Source organism: Bufo gargarizans, chromosome 2, assembly GCF_014858855.1.
Source record: "Bufo gargarizans isolate SCDJY-AF-19 chromosome 2, ASM1485885v1, whole genome shotgun sequence".
Classification (NCBI taxonomy): domain Eukaryota; kingdom Metazoa; phylum Chordata; class Amphibia; order Anura; family Bufonidae; genus Bufo; species Bufo gargarizans.
The window spans coordinates 108388057-108412995 of NC_058081.1; the positions used below are offsets into that span (position 1 = coordinate 108388057).

The 24939-nt window shown below is 44.5% G+C and overlaps 1 protein-coding gene across 1 annotated transcript in view; it reads left to right on the top strand.

Moving 5' to 3' along the window:
* Nucleotides 1-24939, top strand: part of IGDCC3 (immunoglobulin superfamily DCC subclass member 3) — a 141900-nt gene that overhangs the window by 27351 nt on the left and 89610 nt on the right. The window contains exon 2 of the mRNA XM_044277023.1: nucleotides 11021-11326. Within this exon, the coding sequence (XP_044132958.1) occupies nucleotides 11021-11326 (306 nt within the window). The remainder of the gene's footprint in view (nucleotides 1-11020; nucleotides 11327-24939) is intronic.

Here is a 24939-nt window from a genome sequence, read left to right on the forward strand (position 1 = left end):
TGACAGAGCAGCCTCGGTTACACATTAAACCTTCCACGCAGCAAACTTTTAGTTTCACTGTTGGATGGTAATGGCTTGTGGAGCCCTGGTCACATTCAGACACTGAGGATTCTGTCCGATGTACATATAGATTCCGTACCTAAATCCACACAAAATGCACCTGAAAATTCTTCATTCAAATACTTCTGGAAAAAAAAAACTTGTCCTGTGGGTTTTATAATCCACAGCATGTTCATTATTCCCATGGATGTCCAATTAACTCTAATATGGGTAATTCTTGTCCCCATGTAGCAGTTGCAAACTTATATCAGAAATCCTGAACTTCAGCAATAGATTTTACTGAAAATCCACGGAGGAACATGGCCCAAGACATATGGGGGCAAGGAGTAAAAAAAGAAAAGACTGAAGTATTTGAAACGCCTGTTTTTAAATTGGATCAAAATTACAATCCTTTAATGAATCAGCTTAATTGTATTTGGTTTAAGTCTGACCTCTAATGGTTATTTTCTTTTAAGACAGGTTCATGTTCACTAAGTCTTGTGTGGTAATGTGAACAGTGCCTTTAAGGTGTGTTGCCCCACTTCAGGTACCTCAGATGGGTGAGACAAATAAAATCCAGAGAGTGGTAGTAGTCTCAGCAAAGCATAGTTTGCTGACACATTTCTGTATACATTTTCTGGGCTGGATTGTACTTGGACTGGTGGCTAGGCTTGGAGGAGGGAGTTCCCAGTCCACACCCTTCCAGTATGGGTTTTCCTTTCTACCTGAGGTGATCGCAGGTGAGGCCTGCTGTAATCAGGCTTGCATAAAGCGCCTCAGAGTAGGTCGGTCTGAGGAGGGAGAGCGAGACTGTTTTGTGAAGCAGAGGCTCTGTGTGTGGTCTCAGTCAGGAGGACTGAGGGGCCACAAGGCTTTAAATAGCCGGAGGTTTGGAGGACCTAGCGACACCTAAAGAACGAGGGTTGCACGCCCAGCGTCTGGAGGACTACTGGGCCACACTCCCCCAAAAGTTACTGGAGTTGCCACAGCCTTAAGGCTGCAGTATTGATGTTGGCTGAGGAAAGCCGCATATAATGTCCATGTGTGAACTGAGCTCTATGAGTGAGGTAGGGATGTATTGTGTTTAGGTAGCGCCTAGACGGGCAGGAGTTTATTTGTGTTTTAAGTGTTGGCGGTGCGGGAACCTCACCCCACCCAGTGATGTATAACTGGACTATCCTTTATAAGAAGACTGTCAAAATAAATGCACAGTTTGGACATGAAAATCCGTTGTCTGGTGAGATATCTGTGAGTGTGACCCCCTGAAAAAAGACGATCCCTTACACTTGTCTCATTGGTTTGCACATTGGGTTTCAACATCTCGTCATGTCTCTGTCAAAGTAAATTTCAGACGACAATATATACTCCATTACATATGATTGGTTGTGATGCAGGCGATCTTTGGCCGTGCAATGTATGTTGCTTCAAACTCGCCAGGTAGCCCATGATTATTGCCAGCCAAAGCCACTTATGGGTCCGCTATCCCGTGTATGATCAGCTGTTGGGCATCACATTGCATACAGACATACAGCACTATCTTTTATTTTATGTTGTCTCCTGCACTTGGAATCAGGTTGAGTTAGCCTCAGTGAGCACTCGCAGTAGTTATGATTTCCATCCCAGCAATACACAGAGAACTAGACACTCGTTAGTGAAATTAACAGGATGATGTTCGGCCAATTAAACAAATCCTCGTCTGGAGGCAGCTGGCAGCGAAATTCCAAACTCTGGAGGCATCTTAACCCATTCACTGTCTCAAACAACGCACCCAGCCTGTGTAAAGGGAAGAAAAAAGTTAGATTACATGTGTGAGCAGTATCAGATACAGCTCTGTTTCCTCTAGAATACTATTTCCTGACACGTTTGAATGAATAATTTATTGAAACGCTTAGTTTGGGTGGCAATACCCCAGAGGAGACCATCCTAAATCTCCTTGATTTTGTGGAGACCAGCATGGCAGGAGAGAAATGTCAGCAATATTTGACACCAACACTTGATGGCCACTGATACCTGTGTAAACAAATGAAGGGGACGCAATCAAATATTGAGGAGGATATCAGCTCAATTGATAATTACTCTAATCTGGCGGTCCTGTGTCCATCATTTAAATGGAGCCGTGTTAAGCATGTGGGCTACCAGTCAATTCAGAGTCTGCGGAACTGATGGAGATAGCAGAGCGTGGGGATGGCTGTCGCTGCCATTCCTATAGAGTTTGAATGGATCAGTAGTGAACAGGCTTGACCACTGCTCCATTCAAATGGCAGGCATGATCTCTGTTCTTGTGATTGGTTGGGATCCCAGTGGTCAGACCACCCAGTGATCATATCCTATGGAATTTCTCAGGTCACCTTCCCTCTCCTTAATATTGTATTGAAAATGTATTTTAAGTGATCTATTTCCTTAGAAAGCCTTCAGAAATTGCAGTGGACATGGTGCAAGGCGTTCATAGAACCTGTAAGTATATACCATGGCTTAGAAATTAAAGGGGTTTTCCGAATTTTTTACACTGATAACCTATCCTCTGGATAGGTCATCAGTATGTGATCGGTTGGGGACTGACACCCGAGACCCCCGCCGATCAGCTTGTTTGAGAAGGCAGCAGCTTTCCTGCGAGTTTTGCAGCTTACCCTAGATTAGTAAAGTCACGTTCATCTGTCATGTGGCCTGGATGCAGCTCAGTCATATTCAAGTAAATGGAGCTGAGCTGCCATACCAAGCACAGCCGCTATACAATGTACAACACTGAGCTTGGCAAGCTGTGAGGAGGCAGCAGCACTGGAGCGCCTTGGTCTCCTCAAACAGCCAATCAGACATGATGACCTATCCTGAGGAAAGATCATTAGTAGAAAAAAAACCTCGAAAATTAATTTACATGTGCAGTGCTCCACTGCTAATGGGGTTAAAATATGTTTTCATATGTGGCACATTCCCTGTCTACAGGCTGTCAAAGAATTAACAAGCCAGTATTAACTGTTGCTAGGTGAAGATGTACCACCCTCCCATTAGCGATGTGTAGGTCAGAACAGGGAGAGACAGAGCAGTGAGAGTAAGTAGAAAAACAGCTCTGGATAGAGTGGAAAGAAAACCAGTCTCTATGGAGGTAAAAAAAGGGAGACATTTTTGGAGCATTCCAGTGTGAAGAAGTGGGGCGTGAAACACAAACTGTGGAGACAACTTGTCTGAGAGAGTTGTGAACTCCACAACCAACTTGTCCAGGAAATGTAAAGCTTCAGGAGCCTGGACATACTTTGGAGGCAGACCGAGGAACTGCTAAGGACTACAACTCGCAGTGGGAATTTGTAGCACCGCTTTGTGAGTACAGAGATAAAGTGAGAATTCAGTTATTGTGAGCCAAAACCAGGTGTGGGTCAAAAACACAGAAAAGGTAGGCTTCACTACTGGTTTTGGCTCACAAAAACTGATGGAAATAACTGACATGTGAACTCAGCCTAAGAAAGGATCAAAATAACAAAAGAACATTATTTGGAAGATTAACTCAGAGAGACAACAACTTGGCCCGTTAACCACCTTTGCAGCCTGTGAAAGTGTTAGGCCTCTTTCACACGGGCGTCAGTTTTTTTGCCCAGATAAGAGGCGGGTGCGTTGCGGGAAAATGCACGATTTTTCCGCGCGAGTGCAAAACATTGTAATGCGTTTTGCACTCGCGTGAGAAAAATTGCACATGTTTGGTACCCAAACCCGAACTTCTTCACAGAAGTTCGGGCTTGGGATTGATGTTCTGAAGATTGTATTATTTTCCCTTATAACATGGTTATAGGGGAAAATAATAGCATTCTGAATACAGAATGCATAGTATAATAGTGCTGGAGGGGTTAAAAAAAAAAAAAAGTTAACTCACCTTATCCTCTTGATCGCGTAGTTCCCGGTCTCTTCTTTACTAGCTGTGGGCTAAATGACCTGTGGTGACGTCAGATCACATGCTCCAATCACATGGTCCATCACCGTGGTGATGGAGCATGTGATCTGACGTCATCAAAGGTCCTTTACCTGTATTTAATGCTCACCACAGGTCCTGCTCAACAAAGGATACAGAAGGAGATGCCGGGCTTCGCGATCAAGTGGACTAAGGTGAGTTAAATTATTTTTTAGTTTTTTTAACCCCTCCAGCGCTGTTTTACTATGCATTCTGTATTCAGAATGCTATTATTTTCTCTTATAACCATGGTATAAGGGAAAATAATAATGATCGGGTCTACATCCCGATCGTCTCCTAGCAACCGTGCGTGAAAATCGCACCGCATCCGCACTTGCTTGTGGATGCTATGCGATTTTAACGCACCCCATTCACTTCTATGGGGAAAATCGCACAATATAGAGCATGCTGCGATTTTCACTCAACGCACAAGTGATGTGTGAAAATCACCGCTCATGTGCACAGCCCCATAGAAATGAATGGGTCAGGATTCAGTGCGGGTGCAATACGTTCACCGCACGCATCGCACCCGCACGGAAAACTCGCCCCATGTGAAAGGGGCCTAAGAGCTGTGGAAAACTGCAAAACTGTGCAAGACCTGCTGGTCCATGACTGCCGAGAACTGTAACTGATGATGTGCTTCAATTTTGTTCGCCAGTAAAGAACTGTTAAACTGGCATCATCCTTGTATGCACAAACACCTGGGTTGTCAAAACACTGCCTTGCAGTTCCTCTGGGACCCTACCTTGCACCCACCAACACCAAAGGCACCCTGAACCAGCACCAGGCAGGAGAACCCCAAACCCCAGGGTGTGCCTTGAGGGTACAAGGAATGCACACACCAGAGCAGCGCCAATGTGAGGACCACAACTATGCCTACCACCTCCAACATTGCTACCACCACTCCTGTGCTCCGTTCCTTTCCCTTCTTGGGCTCGCTGCACATGTAAATCTTTGCATTAATCATTTTCTTATTTAAATACAAAAAATGTATATTGGGAATTGGCTTGTGCACTATAGTCAAGTGTTCTATAAATCATGGGATGACACGGTGGTACCTGATTTGCAATGGGTTGTGACTTAATAAGTTTGGTAGCCCTTCATCTATATTTCTGTGCGTCACTAGAGGGTTAATAGTTTTAAAAACAAAGAAACCGCAGGAAGGATGAAAGTCACTAATTTATTAAAACAGGTGGAGTGTCCCTGAGCCACAGCTGGGAAAAATCAGAACGTTGGTGAGAAAAATCTTGGAATTCCATCCATGAATTATCTGTGTAACTCAATAACTTGCAACTGTGTGAGCTACTGGGAATCCTCCTGCTTACGACGATAGTGCTGTGATGATTACAGGAAGCTCTTTGGGTCTCCAGCCTTACGCGTTTTCACACTTGCATTGTGATAAGTGTTTTTTGAAACCAATGAGACATAATGGTATCTTCTTAAGTAGGCTAAGTGCCTGGTAAAGAGTTGAGTAATATTAGCTTTAGATTATTGGTTTCAAAGTGTCCTCTTTAATTTTATCTTTCCAGCAATCTGTTATTTTTTAGATATATACTATATATGTCTCGTCATATGGAGCTCTTTATAGACCGAGAAATATTCAGCTCATTGAATTGTGAATATCTGTCATATTCTGTTAAAGGGGTTCTCCAGAGATGATTTAAAATGGCAACCTGTCCAGGAATGTGAGCAGGACTGGTTGCCTTTACTTGCATTGCTGTCTAGGGGGGTGGGGGAATTTTTATTTATTTATTTTACGCACTTATAGCGCTTCCATATTCCGCAGCCTCACTGCACATTACACTGCTCCAATAGATGGTATTGATGACAAGAAAGCCTTAATGGCTGAGCAGCCTAACAGGATCGCTCACTAATGTGTAGTATATGCAAGTGCCAGAGCGTAGTGTGTAGTGACGCCCCACCACCCTACTCCCCGTTAGGCAGCTCTGCAGGTGGTGACAACCAGTCCTGCTCACATTTTAGGAAAGGCTGCTTCTTTTAAGTCAAGAGAATCAAAAGAACCCATTTAAAGATTCCAACCCTCTGTTTTGGACAGTCCCTGCTGGTTAAAAGGGTCACTTGACAATAAGACCCCCCAGTGATCAAATGTGAAAAACCTGGTAGTAAATGTAAAATTTCCTGCAGCACCTCCAATGGGAAAATTAAGCATTACACATTGTAAGACTTGTAGGGTAAACCCGCTCACCTGCCACATATATTGCAGTCCTTGGGTGCACAGGAATCCATGGTAAGACCTCTTGAGACAGGGATAAAGGAGAAAAGCAATCCAGCACTCCAAAAATGAATTTTGAGCTGTAGGTTCCTTTATTACGGTGATAAAAATTAGTACAGTGATACAACCTCCATTAGTGTAATTCGCAGTCCACGCGTTTTGAACTAACCAGTTCTTATTAATAACTCCAAGTTATGAATAAGAACTGGTTAGTTCGAAACGCATAGACTGCGAATTACACTAATGGAGGTTGTATCACTGTACGAATATTTATCACTGTAATATAGGGACCGACGGCTCAAAATTCTTTTTTGGGGTGCTGGATTGCTTTTCTCCTTTATCCCAATACACATTGTAGTCAATGGGTTGTCTGTGTAATACAGGACAGCAAAGGTTCTTCAGTTCAAGAGAGGCTCTTGTGGTCACTCTCCACTATAACCAAACAATGAGGACATAGGACCCCCCATCTATTAACTCACAATTTCCCAATATGGTTTATGAAAATAGATATTCTACACTTGACAACCTACTTTATAGGACATCTATCACCACATAGGTCCTTTGTTGTTAAGATTCCCTTACAACCGCAGCCTGTGATTGCTTCTACACCCACCAAATGGAAAGGATCAGTTAGCTGTTTGGGATTCCACAATGTATGCAAATGAGTGTGGCCATGTCCTGTGGTGAGGAGACTGAGATGATGACATATCTATTCATAGACATTCACAACAAGTCCTCTGTCTTATAGAAAGGCCCTCAAAAGATGGATTCTTGCTTTATATTGTATTGAAATGGTATACTTTTAACACATAAGACTAGACATGCCACTTACTAATAATTGTTCTATTAAACTTTGGTTCCCAAGTGTTGATCATGGGGGTTGAGGCTTTATGTGTCCTGTTCATATGTACATAGATTCCTAACTGTTCTATTAGGAACCTGTTAGCAAACCGTATTCCTAGTTTTTGCAAGTTGCTTTTCCTAAAACTGCAAAGTCTAGAGACTTAATTTTAATAGACAATATATACAAAGGAGTTCTTGTACTTTCTTCCAGAACAATAGTTTATTTCTGGTCATCAGTATGTCTCCTACAAAACTCTTATGGTGGATGTAACATGCGGTAATGCCTGCATAAGGCTCCATGCACAAGGACGGTGTGCTGGAATATGACTCCATGGGGCACTATATGCACCCTAAGAAGCAAATATTTTAGGGGAGATCTAAATAATACAGAATTAATAGCACTTGCCACAATTGTTGTGGAATATGTAAGAAACAGACGATTTACGTATTATTACATCACGGATCTGTACGTTTTTAAAATACTTGCAAATTACATACAAAAGTCAAATATTCAAAATAAACTATAGTATACAATACTGTAGTAATTCAAGGGCAGATTACTATGGACCTATTACACAGAGGTTACTGGTAGAGGAAAGACATTAGGCAGTAAGAGAAATCAAGAAATAACACAGCTCACAATATGTGTTGCTATATAGTTTTTGTTGGACTCACTAAGATCAAGTCTGGATGTACTGTCTGCGGAGCACTGTAGTAGTGTGGGTGGCACTAGATACATCTGTTGTTTTTAGATAAGACAGACTGCAAATGAGGAAAATGAGAAATTTGTTACTGAAAATCAGCCTCCTATGATGGGGGGGAAAGGGGTGTGATAAATGAGCAACTTGCCAAAATTGGCAATCAGTGTCACACTGGGGTTCCTTTGGCCCACCACTGTAAATTATTCTTGGGACCTAACCCCTATAACATAAAAAAATTCTAATAGGTTTTGAATAAAAAAAAAAAAATACCCTAGTGACAAGTGTCTCCAAAAGCCCTCCAAACCACTCTCTTGTACCTTTGGGGCCAACTAAAGCTTCAGAGACTGGGCCCTCAGAAGGATCCTGTGGTACATACTCTAGTAGGCCAGTCCAACCCTGGGTATTCTGTGCTGGAACTACCGTGAAAGGAAAATCCAAAGTGTGAAACAAAAAGAGTTTGCTTACCCAGTTCCACATGTCTTAATTCGTCACAAATTAGGCAAATCTTTCGGCAGCGCAGGGGATGTCAACACAGGTGCAGAAAGCACCAGTCTTGATAAATCTCCCCCATAGTACTTTACATACAGTACAGACCAAAAGTTTGGACACACCTTCTCATTTAAAGAGTTTTCTTTATTTTCATGACTATGAAATTTGTAGATTCACACTGAAGGCATCAAAACTATGAATTAACACATGTGGAATTATATACATAACAAAAAAGTGTGAAACAACTGAAAATATGTCATATTCTAGGTTCTATAAAGTAGCCACCTTTTGCTTTGATTACGGCTTTGCACACTCTTGGCATTCTCTTGATGAGCTTCAAGAGGTAGTCACCTGAAATGGTTTTCACTTCACAGGTGTGCCCTGTCAGGTTTAATAAGTGGGATTTCTTGCCTTATAAATGGGGTTATGACCATCAGTTGCGTTGTGGAGAAGTCAGGTGGATACACAGCTAATAGTCCTACTGAATAGACTGTTAGAATTTGTATTATGGCAAGAAAAAAGCAGCTAAGTAAAGAAAAACAAGTGGCCATCATTACTTTAAGAAATGAAGGTCAGTCAGTCCGAAAAATTGGGAAAACTTTGAAAGTGTCCTCAAGTGCAGTCACAAAAACCATCAAGCACTACAAAGAAACTGGCTCACATGCGGACCGCCCCAGGAAAGGAAGACCAAGAGTCACCTCTGCTGTGGAGGATAAGTTCATCTGAGTCACCAGCCTCAGAAATCGCAGGTTAACAGCAGCTCAGATTAGAGACCAGGTCAATGCCACACAGAGTTCTAGCAGCAGACACATCTCTAGAACAACTGTTAAGAGGAGACTGTGTGAATCAGGCCTTCATGGTAGAATATCTGCTAGGAAACCACTGCTAAGGACAGGCAACAAGCAGAAGAGACTTGTTTAGGCTAAAGAACACAAGGAATGGACATTAGACCATTGGAAATCTGTGCTTTGGTCTAATGAGTCCAAATTTGAGATTTTTGGTTCCAACCACCTGTGTCTTTGTGCGACGCAGAAAAGGTGAACGGATGGACTCTACATGCCTGGTTCCCACCGTGAAGCATGGAGGAGGAGGTGTGATGGTGTGGGGGTGCTTTGCTGGTGACACTGTTGGGGATTTATTCAAAATTGAAGGCATACTGAACCAGGATGGCTACCACAGCATCTTGCAGCGGCATGCTATTCCATCCGGTTTGCGTTTAGTTGGACCATCATTTATTTTTCAACAGGACAATGACCCCAAACACACCTCCAGGCTGTGTAAGGGCTATTTGACCATGAAGGAGAGTGATGGGGTGCTGCGCCAGATGACCTGGCCTCCACAGTCACCGGACCTGAACCCAATCGAGATGGTTTGGGGTGAGCTGGACCGCAGAGTGAAGGCAAAAGGGCCAACAAGTGCTAAGCATCTCTGGGAACTCCTTCAAAACTGTTGGAAGACCATTTCAGGTGACTACCTCTTAAAGCTCATCAAGAGAATGCCAAGAGTGTGCAAAGCAGTAATCAAAGCAAAAGGTGGCTACTTTGAAGAACCTAGAATATGACACATTTTCAGTTGTTTCACACTTTTGTGTTATGTATATAATTCCACATGTGTTAATTCATAGTTTTGATGCCTTCAGTGTGAATCTACAATTTTCATAGTCATGAAAATAAAGAAAACTCTTTGAATGAGAAGGTGTGTCCAAACTTTTGGTCTGTACTGTATGTGTCAAAGGTAGTCCTAGGATATTGAACTAATGGTTTTACAGGGGGATTTTATTTCCAGGTAACGAATTTTTGCAACATTTATCTAATTTGTGTAGCCACATCACTGTTTTGTTTTTTGTTGTTCTGATCCATCAGAAGAACTGAAAAAAACTGATCCTTTACTTTGAGCACCCATTGTACCCATTTGGCATCCATTTAAGATCTGTTATTTTTTATGGGAGGAAAAGTCCTCCACGTCTAAAAAAACGGATTTCAGGTGGAAATGGCTAAAACTGATTCAAAATTAGCACAATGGATGCTCAAAGTAAAGGATCTTTCTTTTTCTTGTTTTCTGTTCTTTTGACGGATCAGAAGAACGGAAAATGAATAGGTGATGTGATCCTACTCTAATGTCTAAGTATGATAAGGAACAGAGCTTGTATCCAATACATTCTGTGGCCCAGATTTACTAATCATATAGATGGCATAAACAGGCTGTACAGACCTGCACCAGATTTATCATTACCACAGGGGCTCAGGCTGGATGATAAATCTGGTGCAAGGATAGTCCCTTTTCTCTAACTGTATTCACACTATTGGTTGGCTTTCTTTGAGACAGCATTTTGCACCAGAATTGTGGCACAAGTTTGGCACAAAATGGCGTATATTAGGCCATACCCCATTCCTACAAAGCTCTGCCCTTTTTCTCTAGTTGAAAAAAAATGTAGAAACCCTATTTGTGCCAAATTGCGCTAAAATTGAGCTAATTCTACCACTTTTTTTAGACAGATTCTAGGCTCAGACACTTTAGGAAATCTGTGACACTGTGTTTTCAAGAGTGAATACAATTTGGAACCCAATTAGCCATGTTCAGTATTTATCAGGGTAGCCTGATGTGAGTATATTAGTAATAGGCTAATCCCATTATAAAAATCCCATTCATACTCATGTAACATCTGCAAAAATAGAGAAAAGTTCCAAGCTTGGTCTTGTAATTTTGGATAGGTAATGTAAAGATGGAATCTGAACCTCTGGTAATCCTAGTTGATAATGGTTGTATTTTGTTCACTCTCAGGTCCAGGTCAATCAGTGGAGCTGGCATTTACGGCAGAACCCAGTGATGAAGTGGCAATGCCTGGACAGCCCTTTACTATGCTGTGCTCTGCAGATGGTGTCCAGCCAATTACCATTACATGGAGGAAGAATGGTGCTCCCCTGTGGAATGAGGCAAACGTAATTCCACTTCCCAATGGCTCCCTCTATATTCCTTTCTTCCATGCCAAGAAAGAGGATGGGTCATCTGACCAGGGTGAATATGACTGTGTGGCTCAAAATCAGTTTGGGACTGTGGTGAGTCGCAAGGCAAGAGTGCAGGCAGCAGGTAAGTGACTATATTAGTGCGCTATACTTTTAAATAATGTAAACTAATCTGCTTAGACAGTGGTATCTAAGTGTATCATGTGTGTACTATTTTGGAGAACTATGCAGCAGCAGAAGTCTGAGAGTGACATGTGCCCCAAAACATTGGCCATGGGTCCCATATGAAGCACCAGAGCCATGAGGTACTTGACTTTAGTTGGCAAATTCCAATAGAGGAGAACTTATTACTTGCATTTTTTTTCTTTTTGTAAGCTTGTATTTACATTTTTGTGACTGGCCATTTGGCCGTCCAGACACTGCCCTAATGACTGAATGAAATGGTTAATAGGAAACCCTTTTTATCTCACCAAGAGAGGGTATAACAAGTGAGTTAGGCAGGACTGGACCACAAACTAATGTGTATGGGGAGCTCCTAGCTCGCCCCCGACATATGATGTCAGAGGGAGAAAAAGATGGGATACTTTGAATTTTAACAACCAATCCTTCTGTTCTCCAGGGAAACAGACCACAGCCAAAACTTTCATGCACATGTTATGCAGAACAACAACCCTATTTAGAAGCACAGGACTGATTGTCTTCCGAGTGTTAATATATTCTTACCATCCAGTAATTATTAGCTCAGTCCCTTGGAGAGTCATCGTTAGGGGCTTTTAAACTTGTCACTTGTTTTGAGGCCACTTAACCACCACAAGCATGCTGGTATGCAGTTGGGGTTTAGGGTTTCAAAGCTGCCCATATGATACTCTTTTGTCCCTGCAAGAGATAGTAACTGAAGATCTTACTGGTAGATGGGTCTGGGAAGCCATTGGAAGCATGCGCAGGGAAGCGTGGTGTACCGTTCTCGCTTCATGGATGCAATGCTGCAGGAGTCCGTTTGGGACGTCACATCATTGTTTACCATACTTTGCAGAGATGGAAAGGTTTTATATGTGCAGGTTTGGGAAGTTAAACCAAGCTGCATGAATGGAAAGGACCCTTTTACCTACTGATCTGCACAAGTACAGCATTGCAGAATAGGTTGGTGCTATATAAGCAATGGAAAGATCGATGGGGTCACAACATCAAGTATAATGACTCCGCCAAACAACCCGCTATATCAAAGGGGTAACTGGGGTTAACTGCAGTTACTCTGGAATACTTAAAGTAGAACTGTACTTTCACAAAACTTTTGATATGTTATACAGACATATCAAAAGTATAGATCAGTGGATGTTTGAGCGCTCAGACCCCATCAATCCCTACAATGAGGGGAGAAAAGCGTGCCTAGTGCGCTCTCTTTTCTCACTGCAGGACAGGAGGTGAGATGGACTTCATAGAAAATCTACGGTCCGTCTTGTGCATCGAGACGAGAGTGCTAAGCAAGCACTCCTCTCCCCTTGTTATAGAGATCTGTCGGGGTCTGAGCGCTGACACCCACCGATCTAAACCTTTGGATTGTCCTTATAGCATATCAACATTTTAATGAAAGTACAGTGCCACTTTAAAGGGCATCTGTCAGCAGATTTGTACCTATGAAGCTGGCTGACGTGTAGTATGTACACTTGGCAGCTGAAGTCATCTGTGTTGGTCCCATGTTCATATGTGCCCGCATTGCTGAGAAAAATGTTTTATTATATGCAAATGAGCCTCTAGGAGCAACCGGGTCATTGCCATTACACCTAGAGGTTCTGCTCTCTCTGCAACTGTCGCGCCCTCTCCACTTTGATTGACAGGGCCAGGCAGTGAAAACCTCATCATGTCTGGTCCTGTCTATCAAATTAGAAAGGGCACAGCAGTTGCAGAGAGAGCAGAGCCTCTAGGTGTAATGGCAACGCCCCCATTGCTCCTAAAGGCTCATATACATATATTGAAACTTCATTTTTCTCAATAATGAGGGGACATATGAACATAGGACCCACACAGATGTCTTCAGCTGCCAAGCACAGATGTAACAAGTCAGTCAGTTTCATAGGTACAAACCTGCTGACAGATACCCTTTAAGTTGCATGGATAAATTAAGGTTTGATTTACCTAATTATTATATATTTATATTATTTTATAAAAACGCAATGTAGGGAAACAGATATGTAAATAACCAGCTGACTATGTATAGCACACTATATATTGAGATATAGGACACAATATGAAATGCATTCATTATCATTACCTGTAAGCCACTAGTTACTTTCCATTATGGTGACATAGAAGAAGGCTAATTTTCTAACTTGGGGAGGTCAAGATGACACAAATAATGTGCCACACAGGAGGGGTGTGGGGAAGAAATGTCAAGGGCAGAAATCTGTTATTTTTATTTGTACGATAAGTCCTCCTCCCACCCTCCTCTCCCTCGAGATTAGCACAATGTGTGCACGGAAAGACCTTTGTTTTGTGCTTCAAATTGAGAGAAGTGGAAATATCTAAAGCATTCTATTCAAATGTTGATCTTAAGAACAAGATCAGATTTAAAAGGAGATGTACAAGAGGATAGAAACGGTCCTGCTTCTTGTCCCAGAAACAGTACCACTCTTGGCCATGGGTTCTTGCTGGTATTACAGCTCGGCTACATTCAAGTGCATGGGGTCGGCACAAGACATGAACAAGAGTAGCGTTGTTTCTGAGAAAAGCCTTCTAACGCTATGCAAACCCTTTAAAATGTTATACATTACATCAACTTTTGACTTTCCATTAAACAAATAAACAAATGAATACAAATCTACAGTACAATGCAGAAAGCCAGTTCTACCTTTGAAGTCATTTAAAGGGTTTAGGAACCAACAATCCCAATGTTTCTAACTGTGTCCCACTATGAAAAAAAAAATAAAAAATGACCACCTGTCCAGGGTGCCACTGCACCATTCCCATAAGACCAGAGGCCAGGAAGTGGATTGGAGCCATGACCACTGCTGCTAATTACAGGCCGCCTCATTGGAATAGTCACATCCAGGCGCGTAGCTATAGGGGTTGCAGAGGTAGCAGTCACTACCGGGTCCAGGAGCCTGAAGGGGCCCAAAGACCCTTGTGCCGCATAAGAAAACACCTGTGCATGATGGTCAAGTTACACCTCTGACTGGAAGGAAAGGGGTTGGGTCAAGAATTTGGTATGGGGGGGGGGGGGGGCGTTTCAGTTATTGCCTCAGGCAGCATGAAGGCTATGTGCCCAAGCTGAGCTCTTGCACCAGGGCCCATGAGCCTTTAGATACGCCCCTGGTCACATCTGCATGGTCAACACAAAGTTAGAACTGGCTTGTATTTATTTATTTGTTTTATGGACGATCAAAAGTTATATCAGACAATCACTTACATAACAATCCCTTAACAAGTGGATATAGAAGATGCTCCCATTTCCTGGGAGTCTGTCCACATAATAAGTGCTAAATTCCACATTTTCCACTACCGTAAAACCAACAGAAGGTCAATGATATAGTCCAACAATCTGGAGTTCATTCACAGACTGTAGCCTGATGTAATGCGTGTGATCGCTGAGATTTGTAAAGTAAACTGTCAGCAAAGTGCACGACTAGCAGATTATCTGAATGGCTCTAACATCTTAATTTGTGGGGCACACTTAAAGAAATCCAAGGAATGGTGTTCAATCTGGTCTCTTTTATCCTTGCCCGACTGACTGCTGAGACCTATCTCGACCCTCTGCAATTTATGCTCAATTGTCTCTGATCGGGTGGACCACTCTGGAGCTTCTTCCCAGGCGAAATCTTGCCCCTGCCCTAAGGCCAGTCAGTCCTGCCTGCAACTCCTCCTCAGTCACGTCTCAAGCAAGAGCTGGCATTCTGTACATAGCAACATTGCTAAGCAGCGTTTTGTACAGGAATATGCTCATTGCAATAAAATATAGTTTAAGTGCACAAACAGTTACTGTAACCTTGTCCCCAGTCCACTGTACAAAGGAATGAAATGCATTTTATATACACCACAGACCCGCTTTTGCAGACCGCAAAAAACGGAACGGTTGTGTGCATGAGGCCTTCGGCTACTTTCACACTTGCATTGTTAATTCCAGTATTGAGATCCAGCAGAGGACAAGGCAACATATTTTGTTGGAGTGAGGGTCGGTTACAGCTTTATTATTTTCTTTGCTTTTTACAAAACCACCAAAACGTATTAAAACCGCTTCCATGAGGCTAAGAAGTGATATGCCTACCTCTGACGTGATTGAGACCTGCCAGAGCTGGCACTGCAGGAAGGCGACAGCCAATATGAGGACTGGGAGTGGACTGATCTGCAATTCCGCCGTGTGGATCGCAAACGATGGCGGGAACAACTATGCCTGTGAAAGTCCGACCTGCCCCTGCTGTGGCGATTAGCGGAACAAGCAGGAGAGGGGGAGCGCGAGCACCTCCGCAGATCAGTTGAATGCCCTGCTGGCGCCAGTGGAATGGGCATACACATACAAACAATAAAGCTGAGAAATGGGGGTCATTCTAAATTCAAATGGTATGACCCCCATTTCTCAGCTTTATTGTTTGTATGTGTGTGCAGCCATTATTTTTCTATCAACCATGTTTGCTTTATGGATATGCACCTATGACTATGAATAAGAAAGTGCTAGTCTAAATCTTCTTGTAGTGGAATGGGCATGGCAGGTGGATGCGGGTGATCTAAAACTGCGCGTATGTGCAGGTTGTCATTAGGGGCATGGATTGGGGCTGGGATGGAGGTGATGGGGAGGGGGAAAAGCAGACACATTGGTGGCCAGTGCAGAATCCCCAGAAGACTGCACACAGGCAGCAGAGGGGGTAGGAAGCTCCTCAGCAGAGGGATGATTGCCCATGGCAGTTATAAGGGCAGGGGGATAACTAATGGGCGAAGTGATGACTGCAGAGGGCCATAGTATGCACGGCCGGAAGAGCAGCAGAGCTCCTGGCAGGCGCGCTGGGTATAGTGCAACCCCCCCCCCCCCCGGTTCTTAGAGGAGGGTACAGTAGGGCTCCAGCGGTACGGAGGGCGGGTTCGCCATGAGGTCCGCAGGCCACCCACAGATGAAGAGGCTGGTGGAGCAGGAGGTGGCTCCTGCAAACCAGCCAACAGGCAGGACAAGAACCCCCGGTGCTTCTGCTTGGATCCTCGCAGACATGGCAGCCAGGACAGCCCTTTCCTCAGCCATACCTGCAGCAGGGGGGAAATTCCTGGTGAAGGTGCCAGTGAAAGAGGCAGAAAATGAAGTAAGCCCTCCTATTTATTACTTCTAGGGGAGGGGCAGGAGCAGACCTCATGAATGGCTAATGGGGGAGGGAAAGGCGGGGCCAGCAACCCATGTAAGGCACAGCAATTAAACTGGACACATAAACACCCCTGTGGCTGAAACATTAACAAACTTTGCTGATGACATGAGTTATTAACCCCTACATTACAACAGAGTCTCTGCAGTCAAAGACGCCTGCGATTTACGCCGGGGCATCCCCTAAAAAAATGTATCGGTCACTAAATATATTGAAAATCAAAGGGTGACGGTTCAGTTTTTTTCATGGAAAAAGTGTGAAAGTAGCCTTAGATGGTATATTCCTGGAAATCCTTTCACAGGTTGTCTACCTGTGTCCGCTGCATCGGGCAATAATTACTTCTCTTTAATAACTTCTGTCCCCCTACAAGCATTGTGGCACAGTGATCATTAGCCATGGCACTGCCACCTATAGCAGCCTCAGGCTATGGCTACATTCACACGACGGTAGGACATGTTCTATCTTTTTTGAGGGGCTACGGAACGGACATACAGATGCGGACAGCACACGGTGTGCTGTCCACATTTTTTGTGGACCCATTGAAATGAATGGGTCTGCATCCTATCCGTAAAAAAAACGGAACGGTCACGGAAACAAAATATGTTTGTGTGCAGTACATTACAGTATATATATTAATTACATGGAATATATCTAACATACAGTACAGACCAAAAGTTTGGACACACCTTCTCATTCAAAGAGTTTTCTTTATTTTCATGACTATGAAAATTGTAGATTCACATTGAAGGCATCAAAACTATGAATTAACACATGTGGGTTTATATACATAACAAAAAAGTGTGAAACAACTGAAAATATGTCATATTCTAGGTTCTTCAAAGTAGCCACCTTTTGCTTTGATTACTGCTTTGCACACTCTTGGCATTCTTTTGATGAGCTTCAGGTGACTGCTGGTAGCATTCTGTTGCACCTGGTGGCCTGTGTCTCATGGCCTGTTATAGGTGGGGCTTACAGCCTTATCATCCCTCCCACTACATGAGTGATTTAACTATGGAGGTATTTGGGAGCTTGGCTGTAAGTTGTATCTTAGCACCTCTCAGACCGTGTTCACACACCGTAGGTCAGGCATCCTCAAACTGCGGCCCTCCAGCTGTCGTAAAACTACAACTCCCACAATGCCCTGCTGTAGGCTGATACCTGTAGGCCAGTGATGGCGAACCTTTTAGAGACCAAGTGCCTAAACTGCAACCCAAAACCTAATTATTTATCACAAAGTGCCAACACAGCAATTTACCCTGAATACTACAGTCCAGTATAGTCTATCTTCCATGTACTTTATTATTTAGCTATAATAGCCTGCCTACATTCAGTGCGCTGCCTGTGCTGTTCATAGCGCGTCCTGTGCTCAATGAATTGCAGGAAAAGTCTAAGGCATATTGGTACACCATATACTTTTTCCAGGGTGCGGGTGCCCACATAGAGGGCTCTGAGTGCCGCCTCTGGCACCCGTGCCATAGGTTCGCCATCACTGCTGTAGGCTGTTCAGGCATGCTGGGAGTTGTAGTTTTGCAACAGCTCTAGGGCCGCAGTTTGAGGATGCCTGCCGTAGGTAGTCTAGTGGTAGGAACCCTCTGAAATACCTTGATGGTGGTGCAAAAGAGCTCCGATGTGTTCCTGACAGGAATACATTGGCTAAAGTCTCAGTTCTTAACACCATCTTGAGGGATTAGCCAGTGTTGTCAGTTGCGTATCATTGTGGTGCACCTTTCGCAGTGATTTAGACATTTGTAGACATGGAAAGTCAGCGGTTCTACAAACACACGCTGAGTAAATTGGCTGGAAATGAACCAGGGACACGGTTCTTCTTTCCTACTGCTTATTTGCATCCACGGGTTGGGGCACATCGAGCAGATTTAACCTGTCAGAGGCTTGAGCATTTGCCGCTGACATTAAATAATGCCACCATTTATAGGCAGGTTGGAATCTAAAAGAATTAGTGCGAGACAAAGAGGATGCATGATTTTATGGGTCACCATACAAGGCATTATTAGGCTTCAACAACAAAGCAATGTAATTACAGGCCAAGGGACCCAAGCATCACGCTGGCACCCAGCTAAAAACATCCCGCCATTATCTGAGGCTGCTCATTAGGGAGGATTTTAAGGTGGCCTCTCAGTTATTTCTGCTGCCGAAGGAAAGTTCACAGAGGTGGAAATTCAGTCCAGTCCTTTGTATGGGTGCCACTGTCTGTTCCGCCAGTGGCATGTGGCAGAAGAAGATCCTCTATTCGCGGCAGGAAATCAACATGAAAGCATCCGACCAGTTTTTCTGTGCCAGCTTGGTACAAAAGTTGAAGTGCTGACTACAAATTCCAGAATATTGGTACTAGTTATTGATGTTAAGTATATAACAATGGAGCCAGTGTCGGACTGGGATATATTCATTCTATATAATATTACCTGCTCACACAGAGGCAGACAGCAACAAGATGCTATAAGATTATTATGATATATGATTATGGGGGTTTCTGCAGCAACTTCAAAAGATGGGCCCCAAGGAAGAGAGGATACTGGCTGGCCTGCCTCTATTCCTAGAGGCCAACTTAACCTTTGGATGCGTCTATAATAATAAACCGGATAGTCTACCCAGTTTTTTATATTGATATATGTTATTTGAGATTCTGTGCTGGTGGACTAGGGGCTCACCTCTATTAGGGGCCCACCGGGGGATTCCCCTGTTCCCCTGTGGGCCAGTCTGAGCCTGAATGGAACATACGTAATATCTAATTGTGCCTGTACGGTGACAATGAGAAAGATTTATGAATCAAAAAATGTCCCAAAAGTCTTTTGATGCGCTTGATGTGCCACGTGTAATATAGGTTTTTGTGAACACAATATTTGTGTTAAAAAAGGGGTGTGGCTAAAGCTAATCATAAAATGCACCAAATTGACAAAAATGTGTCCTATTTTTTGGCACAAATTATTGGTGGGGTGGTGTTAGTAAGAGAAAGTGTGTCTAACTTGCCTAGCTCTTTCAGCTAAATATTTTAGGCCATGTGCATATTTGGATAAATTTGGACCAGTCAACCAGTATGGTAACTCCGGTGATTACCTAATAACCAAGATCACTATATACACTGTATCTGACACTTCTGGCGCCCCTCCTACTATTTGCCCTTTAGGGCCTATTGGGCACTTTGGGATCCATCTTACCACTGAGCTGTTATGAAGGGAAGGAAGCAGCAAGAAATATGTGACAGAGGTTCGGGTCACCGCAACGTTAAAGGCTCCATCACAGATTGCATCATTTTTCCTAGAAATAAAAATAGTGCAGTATGATGTACTATATTTTCTGGTAGAATGACAGACACAGCGAGGTAAAGAACCCGATGAATCCTATTAGGCCCCATCGGAGTCTGCCATGTGATGGATCCAGCACTGTCATCATTTTTAGTTTTTTTGCTTCTAGGACAAAATAAAAAACACAAATGTGAATGCAGATGTGAATTGCTCTGTTCACATCTGCTATAGGTGTACTGGCCACAGCACTCATCAAACTTGGGGCTTTTTTGGGGTGCTAGCCCTATTCTGGTCCCACTCCACCTATAGACCTGATATCTCGGATGTAGAAATTGATCTCAGACGGCGTTCCAGTTGCAGTTAAACAAGGAATTTTTTATTAATCCAGCCGAAGCTTGTGCGTTACCATTACCACTACGTTTCGGGCCACAGCATGATCCGGCCCTTTGTCAAGCCTGTGTATATGCACCTTGCTTGGGATCGGTCAATTCCATTGTTCTGCTCCATCAAATAAGTAGAACAAATAAATTCATGGTATTGCCAGACCAAAAACATGATACTGACGGTGCCTGACGGACTCCATTAAAGGGGATATGCCATGACTGATGTATAGTTATCATCATATAGTACATGACAATCACTTTCTAGGGCTAGTTTCACATCGGCAGAAGAGAACCCCAGATACTAGTGCCTTCTCGGCCGTCCCCATTGACTATAATGGGGTCTGCCAGAGATCTGACCACCACCCGGCAAATATGCTGAGAATCGGCTGCACAAAAACCGCTGCATGCAAGGGTTTTTGTCTGGCCAATTCCACGGATTGTCTGCCGGACCTGCCAGCCGGAAAACACCCGGACGCAGTTATGAAAGTAGCTTAGCAAAGCTAAAACCAGCCCTGTACCTCACATGGATCCAGAGATCTCCACATTCATTGCTCCAATTGTTCTGCTAGATTTATTTCAAGTTAGCAGCTCAGGGGTTTCGATCTTTCTCTGAGTGTGGCCTTTAGGCTGAAGCTGGTGTCAGTTAAAGAATGGAACTGAGCATCTTCGTCCACCTCAGGTGGTGGACAGAAAAATTAAAGAAAATGGTAGCTTTAATTACAGTCAATTACAAAAGAATTAAGATCCATATGCTGGTTTGAAAACTAGAATATTTTTCATGGGAGAACCCCTCCGTGTGCTGTCCGCATCCGTTGCTCCGTTCCGTGGCCTGCAAAAAAATATATAACATGTCCTATTCTTGTCCACGCTTTGCGGACAAGAATAGGCAGTTATATTAAAGGCTGTTTGTGCCGTTCCGCAAATTGCCATCGCAATTGCAATCGCCATCCGTGTTTTGCGGATCCGCGGTTTGTGGACCGCAAAACACACAACGGTCATGTGCATGTAGTCTAAGAATGATCTTTCATCGTGGTGTCTGTCCAGAGCCTAATGTTCACTGCTTCTACTGTAAAGTTGTCCAAACAGTTAAGTATCTGATGGTTACTATCATAGAGCAGCACAGCCTACATACACATCATCAGTCACATGTAAAAAAGTGAGAAAAGCTCACCTTCAGCATAAAAATAGAGAATCATCCTCTTCACCAAAAATCTAATACAGCAGAAACACCGCTTGAGACTCTGCCCCAAAGGTTGATCTCCCATCCCCCAGTTCACCTTTATGGCTTTAAGTTAAATGGACCCCCTCTCTTTTCCTGTGCAGGGCCCCTCGTCCCTCTGAAGCAGGATTACGCTCATAACTGTGTCAGGACCCACTCATATGAGTCTTAACATCGAGGCAAATTTATTAATCCTATAAATGGCGTAAACTTAGACCACCTGTCTGGACGTGCACCAGACTCATCACAGGGGCCCGGGCTGGATGGTGAATCTGGGGTATGGATTAGACACTTTTGTCTATCTTTACACTAACTATTGTTTGGCTCAGTTTGAGTTTTACGCCAGAATTGTGGTGCAAATTCAGCTTTAAATATTGCTTGTTAGACCACACCTCTTTCCAACTAAACCACACCCCTTTGGCAGGCTACACGCAAATAATTTCCACAAACCAAGATGCATCACATTGTGGCACAACGTACACCAGAATCTAGGCACACTCCCATTAGTAAATGTGGGCCATTGCGGGTAATTTATCATTAGGGTAATATTTACTGTCAGTTTTCCTTCAGTTTGCATTCGTTTGTTTTGTGCCAAATGTATCATATGTTGCATGTTGTTTGTTAAAGGGATTGTCTGACCTCGGAGCCGGCAACTCCTGTGGTCCTCCCCTGTCCCCCTGAACCCACTCACCTGTCCCACTGCTGCCCCATTCCTAGCTGCTTCTGATCCACGTAGGCTTAGAAAGCAGCTTGGTCCCATGACCGCTGCAACCAATAATAGGCCTCAGTGGTCACACTGGTTTGAACACTACGTCACATCAGTTCAAGCTGCTGTGGCCTGCGATTGGCCGTAGTGATCACGGGACCAATCTGCTTCCTGGTCCTGCGGGTCCAGAGGCGGCCAAGAACAGGGCAGTGCCAGGACTGTAGACAGGTTCAGGGCCATTTTTTGGGGCGGGCGGGCCGGGCAGCCGCCCGGGGCGCTGTCAGAAGGGGTGCACCGGCAAGGCACAGCAGGAGATGAGCGCTGCGCTTCCATTGTGGAAGCGCTCACTCATCTCCAAAGTCATCTCATCTGTATCGCCGTACTCGGGACGGCTATAAAAATGTCTGTAATGCGGCCATAGGCGTGCGCACGGGGTGTGCCGGGTGTGCCTGGGCACACCCTAATCACACCTCCGTGCCCAGCCTCCTGCACTGCCGCTTGAGCCCTGGCTGTCCCGCACAGCCACAATGATATCTTCAGACTGCTCCCATGCTCCGTGTCCCAGCGGCTGGCTGCGTAACGTCACTCACTCCGACGTCACGCGCCTGCTCCGCCTGCTTCATTAATAAAGTGGGAGGAGCAGGCGCGCACGGCGTGACGGAGTGATGTCACGTTACGCTGCCGCCTGCCCAGTGATTGTGGATTACTAGCTGGAGTCTCCCAGTAAGTAGTTTATTACAACACTTTGCTTGCATAAGACCCCGGCGACCTCCACCCCTGGGGGTCACTGTCAGGGACACTGTTATAGGGGGGGATCTGTGGATGATGATACATATATAGCACAAGATGCTGCTATATATGTGTCATCCACAGATCCCCCTGGCCCCACATAACAGTGTCATCCACAGACCACAGACCCCCCCGCATCTGTGTCAGATTCCTCATAGATACCCCCATAACAGTTCCTTCCACAAATATCTTCTTAATAGACTGTTAAGGGGATATCTGTGGTCTGTGGAAAGCACTGTTATGGGGGCATCTGTGTGGAATATGACACTGTTATGGGGGGGATCTGTAGATGACCCTGTTATGGGGGGGGATCTGTGGATGATGCACTGTTGATAACAGTGCGTCATCCACAGATGCCCCCATGATAGTGCCATCCACAGATGCCCCCATAACCGTGCGTCATCCGCAGATGCCCCCATAACCGTGCGTCATCCGCAGATGCCCCCATAACCGTTCGTCATCCGCAGATGCCGCCATAACAGTGCGTCATCCGCAGATGCCGCCATAACAGTGCGTCATCCGCAGATGCCGCCATAACAGTGCGTCATCCGCAGATGCCCCCATAACAGTGCGTCATCCGCAGATGCCCCCATAACAGTGCGTCATCCGCAGATGCCCCCATAACAGTGCGTCATCCGCAGATGCCGCCATAACAGTGCGTCATCCGCAGATGCCGCCATAACAGTGCGTCATCCGCAGATGCCGCCATAACAGTGCGTCATCCGCAGGTCCCCCACAACAGTGTGTCATCCGCAGGTCCCCCATAACAGTGTGTCATCCACAGATCCCCATAACAGTGCGTCATCCGCAGGTCCCCCATAACAGTGTGTCATCCGCAGGTCCCCCATAACAGTGCGTCATCCACAGATCCCCCATAACAGTGTGTCATTTACAGATCCCCAATAACTGTGTCATCCACAGATCCCCATAACAGTGCATCATCCACAGATCCCCATAACAGTGTGTCATCCACAGATCCCCATAACAGTGTGTCATCCACAGATCCCTCATAACAGTGTGTCATCCACAGATCCCCCATAACAGTGCGTCATCCACAGATCCCCCATAACAGTGCGTCATCCACAGATCCCCCATAACAGTGTGTCATTTACAGATCCCCAATAACTGTGTCATCCACAGATCCCCCATGACAGTGCGTCATCCACAGATCCCTCATAACAGTGTGTCATCCACAGATCCCCCATAACAGTGTGTCATCCACAGATCCCCCATAACAGTGCGTCATCCACAGATCCCCCATAACAGTGCCATCCACAGATCCCCCATAACAGTGTGTCATCCACAGATCCCCCATAACACTGTGTCATCCACAGATCCCTCATAACAGTGCGTCATCCACAGATCCCCCATAACAGTGCGTCATCCACAGATCCCCCATAACAGTGCGTCACCCACAGATCCCCCCATAACAGTGCGCCTGCGCACTGAGGAGAGACAGAAAGGAGGGGAAAGAATCCAGCAGACGACTGAACAGCTTCTTTTGTAAGTAAATTGTTTTATTTTTTTGTCTTTTATTATATTCTGGCTTTTGTTTAAAGGGACAGTAAAAAAATGTTTTTTGTTTTGTTTTTAGCTATGTATGATGCTTTTTGATAAATAAATGTAGTGGTGCTGTAATGTGGCCCCCAGGCCTCTCTGATGTCCTGCAGGCCGGGCTGTGGCAGCATACGGTTGGTCAGGCAGCAGAAAGGCTCTGGGGCTGTCATTGTGCTCTGGAACTTTTCCCTTCACAGCCACTATAGCAGTCTCTCTCGTACAGTGCAGACTCTGCAGGAGGCTTTCCATTTGCTCTCCGTCCTAATAGAAGTCTATGGAAATCAAAACGGATCCATCTGGTTCCCGTTATGCAAGACGGAAAACAAAGTCCTGTCGACAGGATAACAGCATAACGGGACCCAGACGGATTGGTTATGCTTTCTCATAGACTTCTATTAGGACAGAGCAAAACGGAATGCCTCTTAAAGGTTTCCGTTTTGCATTCCATCTGGCCATTCTATTATATATTATGTTTGAAACAGAACCT